The 20,042-nt window shown below is 43.9% G+C and overlaps 1 protein-coding gene across 3 annotated transcripts in view; it reads left to right on the top strand.

The window, feature by feature from the left end:
* The first annotated feature begins 3,768 nt into the window (after positions 1-3,768).
* Positions 3,769-20,042, top strand: part of LIPH (lipase H) — a 47,842-nt gene continuing 31,568 nt past the window's right edge. For all 3 annotated transcript variants that reach the window (XM_062210904.1, XM_062210912.1, XM_062210894.1), the window contains exons 1-2: positions 3,769-3,896; positions 18,605-18,972. In XM_062210904.1, the coding sequence (XP_062066888.1) occupies positions 3,848-3,896; positions 18,605-18,972 (417 nt within the window). In that variant the 5' untranslated portion in view covers positions 3,769-3,847. The remainder of the gene's footprint in view (positions 3,897-18,604; positions 18,973-20,042) is intronic.

Here is a 20,042-nt window from a genome sequence, read left to right as displayed (position 1 = left end):
CATTACACTTCCGTACCTGTTTTTCCTGTCTAGGCACTTCACCTGCATCTTTTTACTCTGCTCTCTGTAGCAAGTGATTTCTAGGTTTAAAAAAAAAAAAAAAGCTAATACATAATACTAAGTTGCAAATGAGGTAAACAGTGACTTTAACAGGGTCATAAGGTTGAGAAAACCTTGATTAGCTGTTGGGAAATGAAGAAATTGCTTTCCCCAGAATACCTCTGAATACCTCTTTCCAATGATTCTAAAACTCAACCCATCTTTTCTAATTTTTTTTTGACAGGCAGAGTTAGATAGTAAGAGAGAGAGAAAGGTCTTCCTTTTTCTGTTGGTTCACCCCCCAAGTGGTCGCTATGGCCAGTGTGTTGCAGCCGGTGCGCCGTTCCAAAGCCACGAGCCAGGTGCTTCCTCCTGGTCTCCCACGTGGGTGCAGGGCCCAAGGACCTGGGCCATCTTCCACTGCACTCCAGGGCCACTGCAGAGAGCTGGACTGGAAGAGGAGCAACTGGGACAGAATCCGACGCCCCAACTGGGACTAGAACCTGGGGTGCCGGCGCCGCAGGTGGAGGATTAGCCTAGTGAGCCGCGGCGCTGGCCCGATCTTCTGTAATTTTTAAAAAGCTTTTCATTTTCGAAATAATTATTGGTTCACAGGAAGTTACAAAGAGTACAGAGAGATCCCCTGCAGCACTAATTTTCCCCTAGCTGTAATGTCTTACATAACTAGTACACCATCAGAACTAGAGAACTGACCTTGGACAATCCACAGAGTGGATTTAGATTTTCCTGGCTTTCCATGTACACGTGTGTTGTTCTCTGTAACTGCACTGCACGTGTGAATTCCCCACAGCCACCCTGCAATGGAGACACTGAACTCTTCATTACATAAAGGGCCCTCGTGCGATCCCTGTAGGGTCACACCATGCTGTCCTCCCATGTTTGGGAACATTTTATATTTTTTATATTGGTATTTCTCATTAATCCAAAAAAGGAGGGACAGGTTCTCTTAGTGATTCCTTTACTTTTTTTTTTTTTTTTGAAGATTTATTTATTTATTTGAAAGTCAGAGTTACACAGAGAGAGGAAAGGCAGAGAGAGAGAGAGAGGGAGAGAGAGAGGTCTTCCATCCGCTGGTTCACTCCACAGTTGGCCACAATGCCCGGAGCTGTGCTGATCCAAAGTCAGGAGCCAGGAGCTTCTTCCAGGTCTCCCACGGGGTGCAGGGGCCCAGCCAGGACTTAGGCCATCTTCTACTGCTTTCCCAGGCCAGAGCAGAGAGCTGGATCAGAAGAGGAGCAGCTGGGACTAGAACCGGCTCCCATATGGGATGCCAGCACTTCAGGCCAGGGCGTTAATCCGCTGCGCCACAGTGCCAGCCCCATGATTCCTTTACTATTTCAAGGACTGGTAGTTAGAGGGACTTCTGTACCCAGCAGCGGGAAACTCATTAACAGTAACCCCCAGAGACCGCCCAACAGAAATGATTCTTTTTCCTATCCTAGGCTATTTCCAGAAAACGTATATTGGCATTGGCTCTGTCTAGATAAGCACTGGGCATGGTTCTCAAAACTGATAGGAATTCAACAAATATTTATCAGGCAAGTACACTGAACCAACAGGAAGCAATGCATACCATCACAAGTTCCTAAGACACATGGGAAACAATTCTCCATTTGTTCCAGAGGGCAGCTGTTTTCAAATGAGTAAAGTTTAAAGCAAACGGACAATAAAAAAGGTGTCAGGTCATGGATTTGGTTCTCTTCCTACTTATATTTCCTGAATTTGTTTCTCCAAGCTGGAGACAAAGCCAAAACTAGGCTCAAGTGCTGGCTAAAGGCTTTCGCCTGAATCACCATGGCTCTGAGAGGCCCTCTACACCACATAGCCACAACATTGAGCAGTCTGCCTTCTGGCTGGGGGACCGGGCAGCTCGTGTGATCAGTGGGCAACAACAGTAACGGCTTTGTAACTGCTCCTATAATCCACAGGACAACCCTAAGGGAGGCAGCATTTTATTACATTTTATTACCTTCATTTTACAACTGAGAAAACCAAGACTTAGAGAACTTCAGTGCTGTGCTTAGGCCACTCAACCAGTGTGAAAGATGTGGGATTGGAGCTCAAGTTGGTGGACCAGTGTTAGGTAGTCTTAGCATTCATTAGGCCTGAGGTGTGCCTTGGAAACCTATTTGGAGCACTTGTAGAGGTGCCCTCCGCACTCTGGTTCTGGTGTACTGACTTCGTAGGATGTATCATTGGAGTCTCCTTCCTGCAAAGGCATCTCCTACAACTCAAATGGCTTGCCCACGTAGAGAAAACAAATAAATGACAGATGCAAAATAACTGGTGGATTTTGACTGATGCTTTGCATCAAAATGTATTCTTAAATTGTGCTTTTTTTTTTTTTTACATTTATTTATTTATTTGAAAGTCAGAGTTATGAGAGGGAGTGGGAGAGAGAGAGAGAGAGAGAGAGAGAGAGAGAGAGGTCGATCTTCCATCCACTGGTTCACCCCCTAGATGGCCACAAAGGCCAGGGTTGGGCCAGGCCAAAGCCAGGCGCTTCATCTGGGTCTCCCACTTGGGTGCAGGGGCCCAAGCACTTGGGCCGTCTTTCACTGCTTGTCCCTGGCAATTAACTGGGAGCTGGATCAGAAGTGGAGCAACTGGGACAAGAACCAGTGCCCATGTGGGACACTGGTGTCCCATGTGGCAGTTTTACTCACTAAGCAACGAAGCCGGCCCTATTAATTTCTTTTTAAGCTCACTGGACCACCAGAAGCCTGAATAAATGTTGCAAGTGCTTCTACCAGAAAGGGAATTAAATTATTCTGTAGCTGAGGCACACAGCTTTGGTTGCTTCTATTACCAGGTGATTAGATTCCAGCTTAAAAATTATTAGAGGGACAGGTAATTTGGCACAGCAGAAGCAGATGGAGCCCAGTTATGCTGTTGCTTGGGATGCCCACAACCCAGATCAGAGGTATCTGGGTCCTGGCTCTGTTTCTGACCACTTTCCTGCTCATGCACACCCTGGGAGGCAGCAGATGATGGCTCAAGTACTTGGGTCCTTGCCACCCCCACAGGAGACCCAAATAGAGTTCCTGGCTCCTGGCTTCAGCCTGGCCCAGCCCTGTCTGTTAACAGCTTGTGGGGAATGAATCAGAAAGAGAATGGACAATATATCTTTCTCTGTGTCTGCCAAATAAAGAAAGAAAAAAGTAGACACTTAAAAAAAAAATAAAACTATCAGAGAAATTGTAACTCTGGATAGGAAGAAGCAAAAGTGTTAATATAAAAAAAAGTTTAATCTGAAGCATAGATATATGTTGACAAATATATAATTTGATCTAATGAAATATTCTCAGTAAAGACTGCTTTATGAGGAATGAATGTGGTATGTGAATTAACATTAAAGGTAGGTTTGTTTATACAAGCCAACAGAATACTAACTAGATTTGTTATTTCATTCATAAGAACAAGGGGGGTGAGGGGAAGGTCTCAAATCACACTGGGTTTCAACACACCAAGCCAAACGACTAATAAACCGCCCACAAAGAATGAAACTATTTTGAACTCGTCATTCTGCAAATACAAATTACAATATTCAGATATGCATAAAACTGTGTAAGGTAGAAAGTACCTGACCTTTTATTGAAAAGAGGAGGAGCCAAAGATCCTGAAAGGGTTGGGACCCGCCCGCAAGCTGTCCCTTGGAACTTCCTGTTGTCACCGCACCTCTGGATTAGTTATCTGAGCTCGCCGACAGCAAAACCGGGGGAAGCCTAAAGCTCCGCGCGGAGGAATCGTTCCAGTGAGTGTGACAGGCGTTCTCTCCAGTTTCCATATGCTGAGATTATATCTGTTCATCAGTTTGCTGTGCTTGGTGAGATCAGGTACGTCATTTATTGCATGACTTTCTTAAAATTTTTTAAGTAATAGTATTGTCATCTTGTATTTTTTTCACTGCCCACCCCCGCCCCGTTCCTTTCAGTAGACTTTAAAGTTCCACACAGTCATTTTTAAAGAAAGAAAATGTGGGCTAAATGAACTGTCTAATCCTGAAAAAAGTGTTTCTTAGTAAAAGAAGCAATGATTCCTTTGAATTAACTTCTTAGGCATAAAAATTAAATATGCTGAAATATCTAGAATAGTGTTATTTTCTTTCAGAGAAGTTTTTCTGGGCTTTTCCACATCCATGAAGTGAGATCACTTACTTTTGTAAATAAAAAATGTGCTTTATGATGTCTAATACAGAGAGGGCAAGTTTTCATACATTCATATCTTGAAGGTTTATTTAAATTATTCTTTTTTTACTTCCATAAACCTTTTAGAATGGTGTCTGGCATATTAGAAACTTAAAATTAACAATCATAATGAAGAAATAAATTAAGACACTAGTGTACATAGTAAGGTATCAAAATGAAATTTAAAAAAAGTACTTCGCAGTCTTTTTAGGAACCCAGGACTTTTTCTCATAGGTTGTGGTTGTGAAAATTGTTATTTTTGCGAAAGGCAAGGAGGAAATCTGTTATTATAAGACTCAGAAAAACATTAATGCCCTTTGAGCTTGTTAAGCCACTGCTGGAAAGTTACTCTAAACTTTAAAAAGAAAGAAGCCACACACACAGAGATAAGGGCATGTTACTTATAATACACTGGAACTAGATACAACAGGGACGTCCCCACATACGGGGATGGTTAAAATACAGCATTACCAACTTAATTTTTAAAAAGTTTAAAATAATTCTGGTGCTATCCAGAAATCTGCTTTTACAATAATACAAGGTAGAAAAAATAGAGTTCAAATTTATACTCATAGGTAAACCATGATTACAACTACATTAAAATCAGATATATATGTCAGTAAATGAAGTTTAGAAGGGAAATAAAAAAATTAAGTATATTAGGATTTCAAGCTACAAATAAATTTTTTAAAATATGTTTTTGAAGTTGATTTATCAGTGAGTTAAAATTATACTTAAGCTGGTACTTTAAAATGAGAAATCAGTTTTTTTTTTTTTTTTGGACTGGCAGAGTGGATAGTGAGAGAGAGAGAGACAGAGAGAAAGGTCTTCCTTTGCCATTGGTTCACCCTCCAATGGCCACTGCAGCCAGCGCATCTCACTGATCCAAAGCCAGGAGCCAGGTGCTTCTCCTGGTCTCCCATGTGGGTGCAGGGCCCAAGCACTTGGGCCATCCTCCACTGCCTTCCCGGGCCATAGCAGAGAGCTGGCCTGGAAGAGGGGCAACCGGGATAAAATCCGGCGCCCCAACCGGGCTAGAACCTGGTGTGCTGGCGCCGCAAGGTGGAGGATTAGCCTGTTAAGCTCGGCACCGGCCTGAGAAATCAGTATTTTAAAATATGTTTCTTATCACTCTTAAATTTAAATACTGAGCACAAACTGAGAGGTTATCTTAATAGGGTAGGGACCAATCCTACACAAAATCCTGATACTGGTTGCTGGGCATTTTCTGTCTCCCATTATCTCTGTTCAGGTCGTTGGAATAAAGGCAATTTACTTTGGGGTGGGACCAGCTTTTTTTTTTTTTTTTTTTTTACTGAAAATCTCCTTATAAGTTTTTTAAGGTTTATTTATTCATTTGAAAGGGAGAGTTATAGGGAGAATAGGAGGGGCAGAGATAGAAACAGAGATATCCTCTATTTGCTGGTTCACTCTTTAAATGGTTGAAAAGGCCTGGGCTGGGCCAGGCGGGAAGTCTGGAGCCTGGAGCTCTTGGATCGCCCATGTGAGCAGTAGGAGCCAAGATACTGGGGCCACCTTCTGCTGCCTTCCCAGGTGCATTAGCAGGGAGCTGGATCAGAACTGAAGTAGCTAGGACTCCAACTGCTGCTCATATGGGATACTGGCTGCTTAACATGCTTAGCCACAATGTCCGTCCCTGAAGTCTGGTTTTAAATGATTCTAGAATATTGTTACTGCCACATGATATAATCTAAGTGGAGAAATACAGCATGAAAGTTATGTAGCTGGGAGGAAAAAACATAATTATAGCTATAAACCTAATCTAGATTTCCCATTACCTACAAAACCATGAACTTGGAACTTTCATGGGGCAGAGTGTTGAATACTAAACACCTGATTGAAGGCAAATACATTGACATTTTATTTCCCTCTTCTTTGGCTTCCTGTCTCCAAATTAGCAAGTGTTAAGGTGGCCTTCAGAAATCCTTGGGCAGAAGTCCTTTACTTTCAGAGATCTTTGTTTTGTTGTCCTAATCTCTGTGAAGTCACGTTTGGAATGTTTGCCATAATGTTACCAGTGAACAAAGCAATGGCTAGCAAACTCTCAAGCTAGAATCACCTTGGGGAGAAGGGGTGGGGGAATGGTAAAAATGCGGAGACTCTTATCCACAAATATCCAGGCTCGGTGAGTCCTGAGTGAGATCCTGGAATCTGCATTTTTTTAACAATGTTTTTCAGCTGCAGGTTGTCTAGAAAATACCGGTTGATACATTATTGTTCTAAATTAAGGCCACTTGTCATAAGGATTTTTTGTGGCCATTTGGGGAGTGAACCAATGGAAGGAAGACCTTTTTCTCTGTCTCTCTCTCTCTCTCACTGTCTATAACTCTACCTGTCAAATTAATAAATAAAATAATAAAAAATTTAAAAAAATGAAAATAAGGATTTTTAAAAGTTCTTCTTGCAAGGTGTCCGGCGCGTAACAAATCTTCCCAGGCAGACGAATCAATTAATTCACAGGCTTTTATTGGGGTTCCGCTCCCGGGCGAGGTTCCCGGGTCCCTACAGAGCAACAGAGTGGGGGCCTAGAAGTCGCCTGTCAGAGACTGGGAGAGCTCCTTTTATAGATTCAGGGTATGGGGGTTAAAGGTTGAGGCGGGTCTGATCCTCATCGGTTGACCTTTAGGCACCCGCAGGGACCTTGACAAGGACTTTTCCTCCGGGCAAGTACAGGTAGAGATTCTCTATTCCCGGAAGTATCTGCCTTCCTTCCATACAGATCCCAAAGCTACCACTTCTGCTCTCTCATTTTGACCTCGGGTAACTGTATCAGGTTAAGTAGATATTTCCCAGAGAAAACAGCTTACTGTAGTCTCCCTCCCCTCCCAGTGCCTGACTCAATTCCATCCAAGGCATCTCTCAGACGCCCAAAACCGTGGGTAGCACCAAACCCTGTACATACTGTGTTTTCCCTATAAATACACACCTATGATAAAGGTTAATTTATAAATTAGGCACAACGATGAGCAATTAAAATAATAGAATAGTTATAAAAGGCATTCTACAGTAATCAATGTTTTGTGAGTGTGGTCTTTCCCATTTGCAAAATATCTCATCCTACTGTACCATAGTTTTGGATTTCGGTTGTCCAAGGATAACTGAAACCACAGAAAGAGGTAACGGGGGAGACTACGGTAGTACCAAAACCTAGAGACTCTTGTCTCCGATCTCGGAAATGCTCTGGAATGATCTATGACTGTGCCCGTGCGTGTCTGACTCATCTTTCTCCAACACGGAAGCAAAGGTGAGTGAGGGGTGTGAAGGTGCATGTTTGTGCACATGATGAAGAGGTGAGAGTGTGCAAAGCTGGCATCCCCTTTGTTTTCTCGGTTGCATCCTGAAGAAGTACAGCTGGGGGTTAAAAACATAGATATTCCGCCAACCAACAGCGCCTCTGCCCATCTGCATCTTTGGTATTTTTCTGATTCCAACATTATGCATGCTTTTTCTTACTTTTTGTTTAACCTGTAATAATCATAACATATGTGTAGAGTGGTGCGATATTTCAGTATGTGTATGCAATGTGTACTGATAGAATCAGGGCCATTAGCATTCCCATGTCCTTACCATTCATGTTGGGAGCCATGGAGCTCTTCTCTCTTGGTTTTCACAGAACATGTAATGGGTTAGTGTGTGCCATAGTCACCCTGTGCTGTGGGCCACCACTAGAACTCATTCCCTCCACGTGCGTTTTGGTACCTGCCGTCCAACCTCCTTCTGGCCCAGTACCCAGCCCTCGCCAGCACCCTGCTTAACCTGGCCCAGAGTAAGAGAGAAACAAGAACTATTCCACCAGCTCTGGCCCTGGCCAGCTGTTAATCGTTTCACAATCTGGTGGCTTAGGAAACAATGCCAAATTCAGCAGGGTCCTTCACACACAAAGAATATAAACAGAATTATTTTTCAGATTTAAAAGTTTGCATAGAATTTCACGACCGGGATATGTCACCTTTCTCTCTGACTGCTCTTAAAATTAGGCATCTAACTTCTTTTCTAGTACCCCCAAGGCAATTTCTGGCCTAACACCTGGAAATCCTTTTAGACTTCTCTTTCTTGGGTCTTGACGGTGTTTTCTGATACACACTGGAGTGTGTTCAAGCAGGAGTTTCTGTACCTATTCGGGCTCCGGGAGTCCCCAGGCAGTACTCTTGTCTCCCAGATAATGAGTCACGTGCATTCCTGAGCAGGCAGAATACTTGAAACTGTACCTCTTAATCTTGATCTGAATCCAGTCAATATTTTCAGGCAACATCAAGTCAGTCCACTTCGCTGTGAACTTCTGTTCCAAAGGAGTTATGAGCACACGTGTGTGTCAGGTTTGAGGGTGGAGGAAAATGATAGCTTGAGTGTGCCTCAGAGCTCAAAACCTGAATCAAGTGTGAGTCAGGACCATGCCCGTCCTACTTCCTGACTGGCTGCTATGCATCAAGGCCAAGGCCAAGGCAAGTGGCATTTCCCGTCTGTCAGTTGGGTTTGGAGGGGAGTGAGCTGAGGGTGGAAGGGAAACATGGAAGTGTTATCAGCTGGTAGCTTCCTTTGTAACAGTAAGTCGACCCGCCATACTGAGAGATGAAAGTGAACCCAACTGGGCTCTTAGAACTTTCTCGCCTCTTGTCCACACTCACAATTGTTTCATCTGTGCGTTATTTCTCTCTGCAATGCTATCGTTTCTTCTCACAGGCACCTCTTTGGATGTGAACGGGGAGGAGTCTCCTCTCTTTATAAAGAGGTTTTCTCCCCATTAGAAATGTGGGGAGTGAAATCCCTGCCTCCAAAAGCAGGGAGAAGCTAAAAAGCCAGAGCCTGAGTGTGACACCGAGACGGCCTGGACAATTTCGTGTAGCTTCAAGGTAGCATGTCACTTTAAACAGCTTTACTGGGATAAAATTCACATACCATACAATTCACCCATTTAAAGTGTACAACTCAATAACTTGTAGTAGATTCACAGATAAGTGCAACCATCACCAATTTTAGAATATTTTCATGACCTCGAAAAAGGAAACCGGTTCCCTTAGCCATCATATTCTACCTCTTCCCACCCCAGCCCTAAATTAGTGCTAACCTGCTTTTAGTCTCTATAGATTGCCTATTCTGGACAGTCCATAAGAATAGAACCATATAATATGTGGTCTTGTGTGACTGGTTTCTTTACTTACCGTGTTTTCAGGTCTCATCCTTGTTGTAGCATGTGGACCTATATTTATTCACTAAAGGGTACTTAATCAGTAACAACAAAAAGTGCTTGGAGCAGGTGAGTGGTGCAGTGGTTAGTCCCCACTTGGGCCACCTGCATCCCATATTGGCGTGCCTAGTCTGAGTCCTGGTAGTTCTGCTTCCAATCCAACTTCCTATAATCCACATCTGGGAGGCAGCAGATGGTGGCTAATGTACTTAAGTCTCTGCCACCCACAGGAGAGACCTGGATGAAATTCTGGGCTTCTGGCCTGCGCCATGGCTTAACGGGTTCATCCTCCGCCTTGTGGCACCGGCACACCGGGTTCTAGTTCCGGTCGGGGCGCTGGATTCTGTCCCGGTTGCCCCTCTTCCAGGCCAGCTCTCTGCTGTGGCCCGGGAAGGCAGTGGAGGATGGCCCAAGTCCTTGGGCCCTGCACCCGCATGGGAGACCAGGAGAAGCACCTGGCTCCTGGCTTCGGATCAGCGAGATGCGCTGGCCGCAGCGGCCATTGGAGGGTGAACCAATGGCAAAGGAAGACCTTTCTCTCTGTCTCTCTCTCTCACTATCCATTCTGCTTGTCAAAAAAAAAAAAAAAAAAAAAAGACATTCTGGGCTTCTGGCTTCAGTCTCTCCTCAGCCCTGGCTATTGGAAGCATTTGAAGAATGAACCAGCAGACCTCTCTCTCTCTCTCTCTCTGCCTTTCAAGTAAATAATTTTTTAAGAAAGTGTTCGACATAAAGGCGACAAACACTTATCTGACTTGTATCCTCATTTCTAAAATATGATTATTTTGGGGTCTTCTAATTTAAATTGAAAGAAATTCTAATTTCTCGCCATACTTATTTTTTAGACATGGGCTGTTAACTTTGGTAGGATTGTCCTGGAAATTTGTTTTCATGAGTTGATGCCTCTTTTCAAGTCAGTTAGCTTGTGGATCCTAGAGTTTTGCATCCAAACAAAATGCTGGAGATTATCTAAATCTCCGGAACAGGGAACCAACCTCTTATTTTAGTGTGAGAAAAATGGAGGCCCGTTGTTTTTAACCTTGCTCTTGGGCAGAGCCAGGCCTCTGACTTCTGCTCCAGTGCTGTGGCTGGAGAAAAACACGGTTACCTATATATTCATTGTGCTTTAGGTAAGGAAAGTAAAGTGATGGAAGGAAAGCCATCAATACTTTTTGAGTATCTGTTATATACCAACTTGTATGCTGAGTCATCTACATTTAGTCTTTCTAACAAACCTATGAAGTTTAACAGGTTTTTTTTTGCTTGTTTTGTTTTTTTTTTTAGCATTTTACCCATGTACCAGGTACTGTTTTAGATAACTAATAGACATTATCTCTCATTCTCAAAACAATCCTGACAAGGCCAGGATGAGTGGGAGTTTGTTTTCTGCTTTTCCACCAGAGGCACTAATGTGCAATAGGTTCACCAACAAGAGAATACATAGTAAATAAATATACTTGAATATACGCGGTAGATGAATATACTTGAAATGTGCCTGAAGTTATCTCAAGGAATGGAGTATGTGTGCACACATTTGTTTCTGATTACAATGTTGAGTTTCATGGCAAAGTTGAGGGCGTCTGCTTTACCTATATATTTGCCCTTATTAAACACTGTGAATGCAACTGTGAAAAACGTAGTGCTAATGAGTGATGTCTGAAAGGGAATTATGTCTGATGTTGGCACCAGGAATGGAGAGTTGGTCCACCCTTGGTACTTGCTTGCAACATTCTTTTTCACAGCAAAGAAAAGGGAATCCTGTGTTAGTCCTATATGGGCCATTGATACAAAATGGACTTTCAAGTGAAGAAACACAGAATGAATGTGCTTGAAAGAGTTGTTGTACTTGAAGCTGCCACAAAAAATAGAATTAGTTCCGCATATAGGATCAGATTGTGGCTTTTTTTTTTTTTGAAAGTTAGCTTCCTGCTTTTCCTCTATAGGCGCTCAATATGCAATAGGCTCAGAAACATGAGAACACACAGTAAATTTGCACCAGGTGCAAATTTTTTTTTTTTTTTTTTTACAGGCAGAGTGGACAGAGAGAGAGAGAGAGAGACAGAGAGAAAGGTCTTCCTTTGCTGTTGGTTCACCCTCCAATGGCCGCCGTGGCCGGCGCGCTGTGGTCGGCGCACCGCGCTGATCCGAAGCCAGGAGCCAGGTGCTTCTCCTGGTCTCCCATGCGGGTGCAGGGCCCAAGCACTTGGGCCATCCTCCACTGCCTTCCCGGGCCACAGCAGAGAGCTGGCCTGGAAGAGGGGCAACCGGGACAGAATCTGGCGCCCGGACCGGGACTAGAACCTGGTGTGCTGGCGCCGCAGGCAGAGGATTAGCCTATTGAGCCGCCGCACCAGCCAACCAGGTGCAAATTTTAAGGGGCTGGGAGGAGTATAGAAGTTCAGTATTCAAAATAAATGACATTTTAATGCACTATTTGGAAAATCAAAATCAGTGCAAGTAAGTCCACGATGAAAAAAGTATCAAAATTTTTCATGAAGATAGGCTATTGTCATTTTACAACCCCATGTTATTGTTTAATGGGAAAAATTGCTTCCAGTCAACCACCAGTTCCTTGTTCCTGGGAGCATGTTAGCAGTTTATGAGAGCTGACGTGTGTAAGCAGGCTGAAAAACACAAGGCTTTACATATATAGCCTTCTTTTTTATTATAGAATTTTATGAGCTTTTTCCATTTGGTTCAAAATACAGGAGGGTATTCCAATAAGCATATACAGGGTACATCAAAAAGCTCAGGTAAATATATTTGAAATCCATATATATGAGGGTCTTCCAAATGCTCATGGAAAATGTGTATTATGAAAAAACTATGCATGGATTTCAAAAATTTTTGTACCAAAATAAACTTGTCTTTTAATTCCATTTTCCCATGAACTTTTTGAAGTGCCCTGGTATAGGGTGCACGCCTTCTCTTTGGACTCTAGTATGGCTCCATGCAGCATTATTATGGTCACTGAACAGATGCAAAACTGAGGCCCAGAGAGTTCAGGCAATCATTACTAGAGGTTACACACCTAGTAGGCAGTGAGGTTGGACCTTAGGCCTATGTCTGACTCCAAAACTCATGCTCTCCAAAATCCTGTTATGGTTTTGTTGAAAATATTAGAAACAGGGTTAGCAAACTTAATCTGTAAAGAGCCAGAGAGTCAGTGTTTTCAGAGAGATGACAGTATGCAGTAATCACAGCCCCTCTAAGTTGGAGTCTGGATTCCTCATCAAAGCGTTTTGGAGACCTCACCCATCCAGTTGTATTTTTCCAGTTCGCAACCGGTAGGGGCATTTCAGAGTCACTGAATTTCAAAGCAGTCTGAAAAAAAGGGGCAAAGTTTCTCCTGCTTCAAAAAAACTCTAATGGAAAAGGTTAAGCTTTAGAAACAAGTTAAACATGTTATGTGATTACTTGGTCATACTCAGTTGGTGCTACCTCTGAGCAACCTTGACTTTTCAACAAAACAAAATATAACCTAAATGAGGTTTGCTTTCCAAAGATGTCCAAGTTGTTGATCACTTTAGAAATACCAACACAAGCTACAACTATAATTACGTGGATGATGCCGCTTAACAAACTTGTTGTACACCCCTATCTACTGTTGGCATGTTCTCCAAACTGTCCAAGGATTTTAGGTGCAATGAAAAGACAAGTTCCTGTGCTGGGTGCTGAGGATACAATAGTAGATAAAAACTACACAACAACTGCCTTCAAGAAGCTTAAACTAATTTGTAACATGGTCCAAGATAAGATAAATTTAATGTTTTTCTTTTCAAAGTGCTATTAGAAATGCTATTAATTCTGGGGTGGTGGAAGGGCAGATTTTAAACAAAGCACATCAGAAATTGAAGGCATAACTCATTTTTTATTTGCATGTTATTCTCTATGCCTTGTCACCTGAGGACATATTTTTATATAGTGTTTTTGATCACAGTGCATGTGCCATTTTAAACATTCTATCATGTATTCTCTTCAGTCTTCATATGGATCATTCCAAATGGCTAAATAATGTGTTACCAGGTTGATACTCATTTATTCAGGAATTATTTATTGATGCCAACTCTGAGCTTGGCACTGGGAATACAATGGATAAAAAAAGATAAAAAAAAAAAACTGATCATCCTGGAGCTTTGACCCTAGTTGGGGGAAGTTACTCTAGAATAAGGAAATATGCTTGAGGTATATGGCAGGAAAAGGGCAAGTGGTATATGAGAGGAAAAGTTTTCTAGAGTAGAATTCAATAGAAGAAAGTAGAATATCTATAATTCTTCCTGAAGGCAAGAATATTGTGCAAGGCCAGGGCTTCATTTGGGCTAAATAATTCATTTCCAGATATGAGTGAATTTAGGATTTAGATTAACCACAAGCCTTCCTTGAAAAGACAGGAAGAGATCATCACTTGGGGGCAAAGGGAGGAACCTAGGAAACGGACTTATGGAGAGCCACAGGTGTGTACTTTATAGAACTAAAACTATAATTGGGGGAAGATGGTTCTAGAAGTTAATTCTTATGTACAGCACATTCTGAGAAGCAGACGTCAAGACAGGAGTGGACATGCAGGAGGTCAGTTGGAGGGAGTGGGTGTGAAGGAGCAGAAGCAGGCAGAGAAAGTCTCCCCACCATAGTGCAGGTCTGGCACCTGGGAAAGGAGAGAGGGAAGGAAGCACTGGGTAGGAAGACCTCAGACCCCAGCACAGCTCGGAGAATATTTCAGCCAAACCGGTAGGGAGTCCTTGAGCCAAAAGTGCTGGTTAGAGGAGGCCCACATAGGGCAAGAAGGCTTGCCCAGCTCGGGTCTAGTAACCCGACAGTGCTCAGTCGTTGGCTGGGATCAGCCTGGGCTGCCACGGCTTCTGTGTTAATCCTATGGGGCAGCTGAAGGCTGCTGGCCAATTTGACTGTGCTCCCCATAGATGATTCTTTCTCTTTCTCTCTTTTAAGATTTATTTATTTTAAAGACAGAATGACAGAGAGCAGGATAGAGAGAGAGAAAGAGACTGAAAATCTCCCACCCAGTGGTTCACCCCCAAATGGCTACAAGAGCTGGGACTGAGCCAGAACTCCATCCAGAGCCTCCAAGCAGGTGGCAAGAACTCAGTTACTGGAGCCATCATCTACTTCTTCCCAGGCACATTAGCAGGAAGCTGAACCAGAAGTGTGGAGTAGCTGGGACTCAAACCAGCACTCTGAGATGGAATGTGGGCATCCCAAGGGACTGCTTAACCCACTGTGCTGCAATGCTGGCCTGTTGCTCAATAATTAAAATGGCCTTCTCAAGGGCATAGTGCCATTACAAAAATAACTGAGACACTTTTAAAAATGTGGTGCCAGACTGGTTCTAATAAGAACAACAAGGCCCTACTTGCCCTTCACTCTGTCCATTTTAAGGGCTTCTGGTGAAGGCTCAGCAAGTCGAGGAGGTGGCTTGCCCCATTCCACGAATGCGAAGCTTGGCAGTTGCGGCTGAAAGACAGCCAGCCCCACATTTCTCAACTCTTCTCGGGGCCTCCCAAGGCCTCGGCTATGAGACTTCTGATACCGGCCTGATGTTTGGCTCAAAACAAACAGACATGATAATTAGAAAGTTCTCTTCCTGGGAAAGGGATCTGTCATCCCAGGTATGACCTCATTCGGAATTAATCTCTGTAGCATTCTTCTCTTGGGTAAATAGGTGGCAAGTGAAAGATGCCATTATTTCCCAGGCTACTTGGGAAGTCAGTTGCACAACCAGGAACAAAACTTAGTTTTACTATGGCTATGACTGAGAGGCTCAGCCCCAACCCTAGACACCACCTGGTCAATAAGATGACTAATTAAACTGTCAATTATTTGCTCTGGGACTTGCTCTACCAGTAACCAGGTAAGTGTCAGTCAGTGTTCTCCAGGAGCATGCAATGAACAGGAAGAGGAAGTGAAAATGGCGAACAGATGGTGTAAATATTTACGGCATGAGCCAGCCTCGCTACACATGCTACCTGATGGTACAGAGTAAAAGGAAGAACCCGGGAGTTTGTGGCTCAGTATTAACCCCCTGTTTTCTAGGATGAGGGGTTGCAAAGCCTTCTTAGCCTTGAAGCTGTTATTTGTGCTATTTGTACAAATTCTATAAATTGGGAAATTCATGCACTTCTGAGTACCAAAGTTTTTACAAGAAGTTTCAAATAGACACATATATGAATGGACCCAATTTATTATGGATTGTGAACTACTCCAAGGTGAAGGCTACTCTGAGACTCTGAATGAAGGAGGAACAATTTCTGGGTGTGCAAGAGTAGATTCATTGAGAATAGGGGCCCAGGGCAAATGGTTCCTAAATTCCTATTGGTGGAAGACAGAACAGATGTTCCCCAGGGCCTGTTGGTTCTTTGTAAGTTACCAGTTTTCCCTGGCTGTCCCCTCCTCCCAAGAGTGACCAAGTGGTCTCCTCTCCTGAATATCCTAAAGGTTCCTCTCCAGCTTGGAGCTAGGAATTATTTGTCACTCCAGTTCACTTCCTGCCTAGCTGTTCTCCTTTGGCCCAGCAAAGTGTGAGAGAATGTCTCAAAGCACAATTTTTATTAATTTATTTATTTATTCATTCATTTTTAAGAAATTGGATGGAACTGCTTAAGCTCAAGGAGTTAGTGATATGGCCATGTGATCCTTGGCTGAACTGATTGAGCAATGGTGGGCATGGGTGTGGCATCACAGCACATTTTAAAGAATTTTTCTAATTAGAAATAACGCAGTCTTCCCAGTGATCATATTATTGTGTCTGGATACCAATGTTAATCAGAGTTTTTATACTTAAAAAATTATGTTTTTAATTTTCAAAAATTCATTTCATGGGCACAGAGAAAAAAAATTCATTTCATGGGCATAGAGAGTTTTTATACTTAAAAAATTATGTTTTTAATTTTCAAAAATTCATTTCAGGGGCATAGAGAAAAACAGACAGAGCTCCCATCTACTACTTCACTTCCCAAATGCCCACAATGGCTGAGACTGGGCCAGGCTGGGGTCAGGAGCCAGAAACCTAATCCAGGTCTCCGTGTGGGTGGCAGGAACCCAGCTACTTGGGCTATCACGGCTGCCTCCCAGGGTCTACATTAGCAGGAAGCTGGAGTCGGGAGCCAGAGCAGGAATTGAACCCATGTAGTCTGATGTAGAATGAGGGTATTTAACTACTAGGCTAAATGTCTGCTTCTACTTTTTATTTGACCGTGGTTCTTGACCAAGGCCTTACATTCCTACAGTTTTGCAAAAATAACACTCTGTCTCAATACCCAAGGACCCCAAAGCCCCCCTTCATTGCTACTCCCTCTCTCATCTTGCTGCTTGACCTTTAGTGTTTTTCCAGGCCCTTGTTCCCTTTTGAGCAGAAGTCTTTAGCATCTATCTACTTTCATTTCCTGATAGCAGAGTTCACCTCGCCCCTCCCCAGGTATCAGTACTATGGTCCTGTCCTGTTTCTTCTATTTAAGCTTTTTATTTGGAAATAATTTTAAATGTGTCAAAAGATACAAGAATAAAAAACCTGGGGCCAGTGCTGTGGCTTAGCAGGTAAGCTGCCACTTGTAGCCTGTGTTACTGAGCCATCGTCTGCTGCCTCCCAGGAAGCTGGGTCAGAGTGCAGGTGGGACTGGATCTCAGGCACTCTGACATGGATGTGGAGCTTAAGAGGCAGCTTACCCTGTTGTGCACAATGTCCATGCCTCCACAAAGTTTTTGAAGTTCCTTTGTGTAGTTATTATTTTTTATTGTGGTCACTAATAAGCAACCTGTGGGAAACACGTCATGACTATGCTAATTTTATACTCCTCTTCAAAATTCCCCCCACCTCAAGTTAGCAATGGTTCTTGCCTATGTAACCCTTATTCTTTTTTTTTTTTTTTCCAAAGATTTATTTATTTATTTGAAAGTCAGAGTTACACACAGAGAGAAGGAGAGACAGAGAGAGGTCTTCCATCCGCTGGTTCACTACCCAATTGGCTGCCACGGCCGGAGCTGCGCCGATCCAAAGCCAGGAGCCAGGAGCTTCATCCAGGTCTCCCACATTAGGGCCAGGGGCCCAAGGACTTGGGCCATCTTCTGCTGCTTTTCTAGCCCACAGCAGAGAGCTGGATCGGAAGTGGAGCAGCTTTACCCACTACACCACAGCCCCGTTACCCTTACTCTGATGGCTGCAAAATGATAAGCAACTCCAGCCCTCTCTCTACATTCAAGTCAGCATTCAGCCTTCTACTAAAAATAGCGTCTTTGTCTCTTCTCTATTTGTCACATTTGTCATAGAATCATAGATTCCCGCTTTTCTCCAAAGCCTATAACTCATTGCTGTCCTTAATTATTCTGTGCTCCAGTTATCCCAGATCTGTCAAACTCTCTGAGTCCTTGTGTTGGGTTTCTAAACACACCCACACCTTCTGGTGTAACAAAGTGCTCCAGGTTCATCTGGTGCTGGTCCTTTCCCCATCACCAACCCTTTTCCTGAGGCCCTCCTTCGAGCCTGCTCAGTAAGATAAATGCTTAAAGGTGGTGCCTGGGGAGCGGAGATGGAGAGGGTCCAAGAAAGGCTACAGTGGTCATCAGCTTCGGATGTCCACGAAAGACTTAGGTCAAGGCACATCATGTTCTCTGCTGCCATTGCAGGCCGGTGTTTAGACAAGGAAAGTCTAAACTCACATGCTTGGGCCCTGCAGATTCAATGATTCAGAGTCCACCATGTGCTGGGCACTGTGAGAGATACACAGCTTATGAGACACCATTGCAAAGACAGCGTGCTCCTGCAGGATCAACACACACGTATGAAATACCCATAGTACATCCTGCAAAAGATGCTGTCATTGTGCTGTCGCCGAGGGATGTAAAGGTATTGGAGGGGGCTCTAGGGTAAAAAGACAGTACTCATGACTGGCAGGTTAGAGGTAACCTTTGGGCTTGACCTTGGAAGAAGGTAGGATTTAGAAGAATGGTTTTCCTGGTGAAACTACAGGTTACTATTCATGGGGCCCTGAATCAGGCATGACTCTGCAACTTCATGCAGCTAGATGCGCCCCTTGCCAGGTGCTGTAAGGTACGTAAGAACTGCAGTGAATAGCAGAGGATTCGTGCTGGATGCCCAGCTAAGGAAAGAACTATTCTGATGCTGTCTCATTTTTGTTTTCAGACACAGATGAAACATGTCCTTCATTCACCAAACTGAGCTTTCACAGTGCAGTGGTTGGTACGGAACTCAACGTGAGGTTGTTGCTCTACACCAGGAAAAACCACACCTGCGCACAAATCATCAACTCCACAACTTTTGGAAACTTGAATGTGACCAAGAAAACCACCTTCGTTATCCATGGATTCAGACCAACAGGCTCCCCTCCAGTTTGGTTGCAGGACTTAGTGAAAGCTTTGCTCATTGTAGAAGACATGAACCTGGTTGTCGTTGATTGGAATCGTGGAGCTACAACTGTAATATACACCCAAGCCTCTAGTAAAACCAGGAAAGTAGCCATAATCTTGAAGGAGTTTATCGACCAGATGATGGTAAGTGAGAATTTCCTTGGATGATTCACAGCCCGTTGAAACCAGTCTGTTGGCCGGCGCCGTGACTTAACAGGCTAATCCTCCACCTTGCGGCGCCGGCACACCGGGTTCTAGTCCTGGTTGGGGTGCCGGATTCTATCCCGGTTGCCCCTCTTCCAGGCCAGCTCTCTGCTGTGGCCAGGGAAGGCATGGAGGATGGCCCAAGTACTTGGGCCCTGCACCCGCATGGGAGACCAGGAGAAGCACTTGGCTCCTGGCTTCGGATCAGCGAGATGTGCTGGCCGCAGCGGCCATTGGAGGGTGAACCAACAGCAAAAAGGAAGACCTTTCTCTCTGTCCTCTCTCTCTCACTATCCACTCTGCCTGTCAAAACAAACAAACAAACAAACAAAAGAAACCAGTCTGTTATCTGGAGATTTAAAGGCAAGAGATATCTGCAGTGACTAGTGGGGGACTATTTTGCAAATCTGAATAAGCCCCAGGAGAAGTGGGGGTAGAGGCTGTCTGTAAGGCCCATGGGTATGGTTGTGCAGGTTGTGAACTGCATGGGTACCCATCTAAGAGAACACCATTGTCACTGAAGATGTTGTAGATTTAAATATTTATGATGACAATTTGCCAGCAGATGACAACAAAGTGTCTTTTTTTTTTTTTTTTGCCAGGCAGAGTTAGACAGTGAGAGAGAGAGAGACAGAGAGAAAGGTCTTCCTTCCATTGGTTCGCTCCCCTAATGACTGCTATGGCCGGTGTTGCGCTGATCCGAAGCCAGGAGCCAGATGCTTCTTCCTGGTCTCCCATGCAGGTGCAGGTACCCAAGCACTTGGGCCATCCTCCGCTGACCTCCACAGCACAGAGCTGGACTGGGGCCACAGCAGAGAGCTGGACTGGAAGAAGAGCAACCGGGACTAGTACCTGGTGCCCCAACTGGGACTAGAACCTGGGGTGTCAGCGCTGCAGGCAGAGGATTAGCCAAGTGAGCCATGGCGCTGGTCAACGAAGTGTCTTAAGGAAAGGGAATCTTGCTGTCTAACTCCCATAAAGGTGTCTTTTTGGGACAAGAGGTACTGTCT

The sequence above is a fragment of the Lepus europaeus genome, chromosome 2 (genome assembly GCF_033115175.1).
Source record: "Lepus europaeus isolate LE1 chromosome 2, mLepTim1.pri, whole genome shotgun sequence".
NCBI lineage: Eukaryota > Metazoa > Chordata > Mammalia > Lagomorpha > Leporidae > Lepus > Lepus europaeus.
This window is presented reverse-complemented; position numbering and strand designations above follow the sequence as displayed.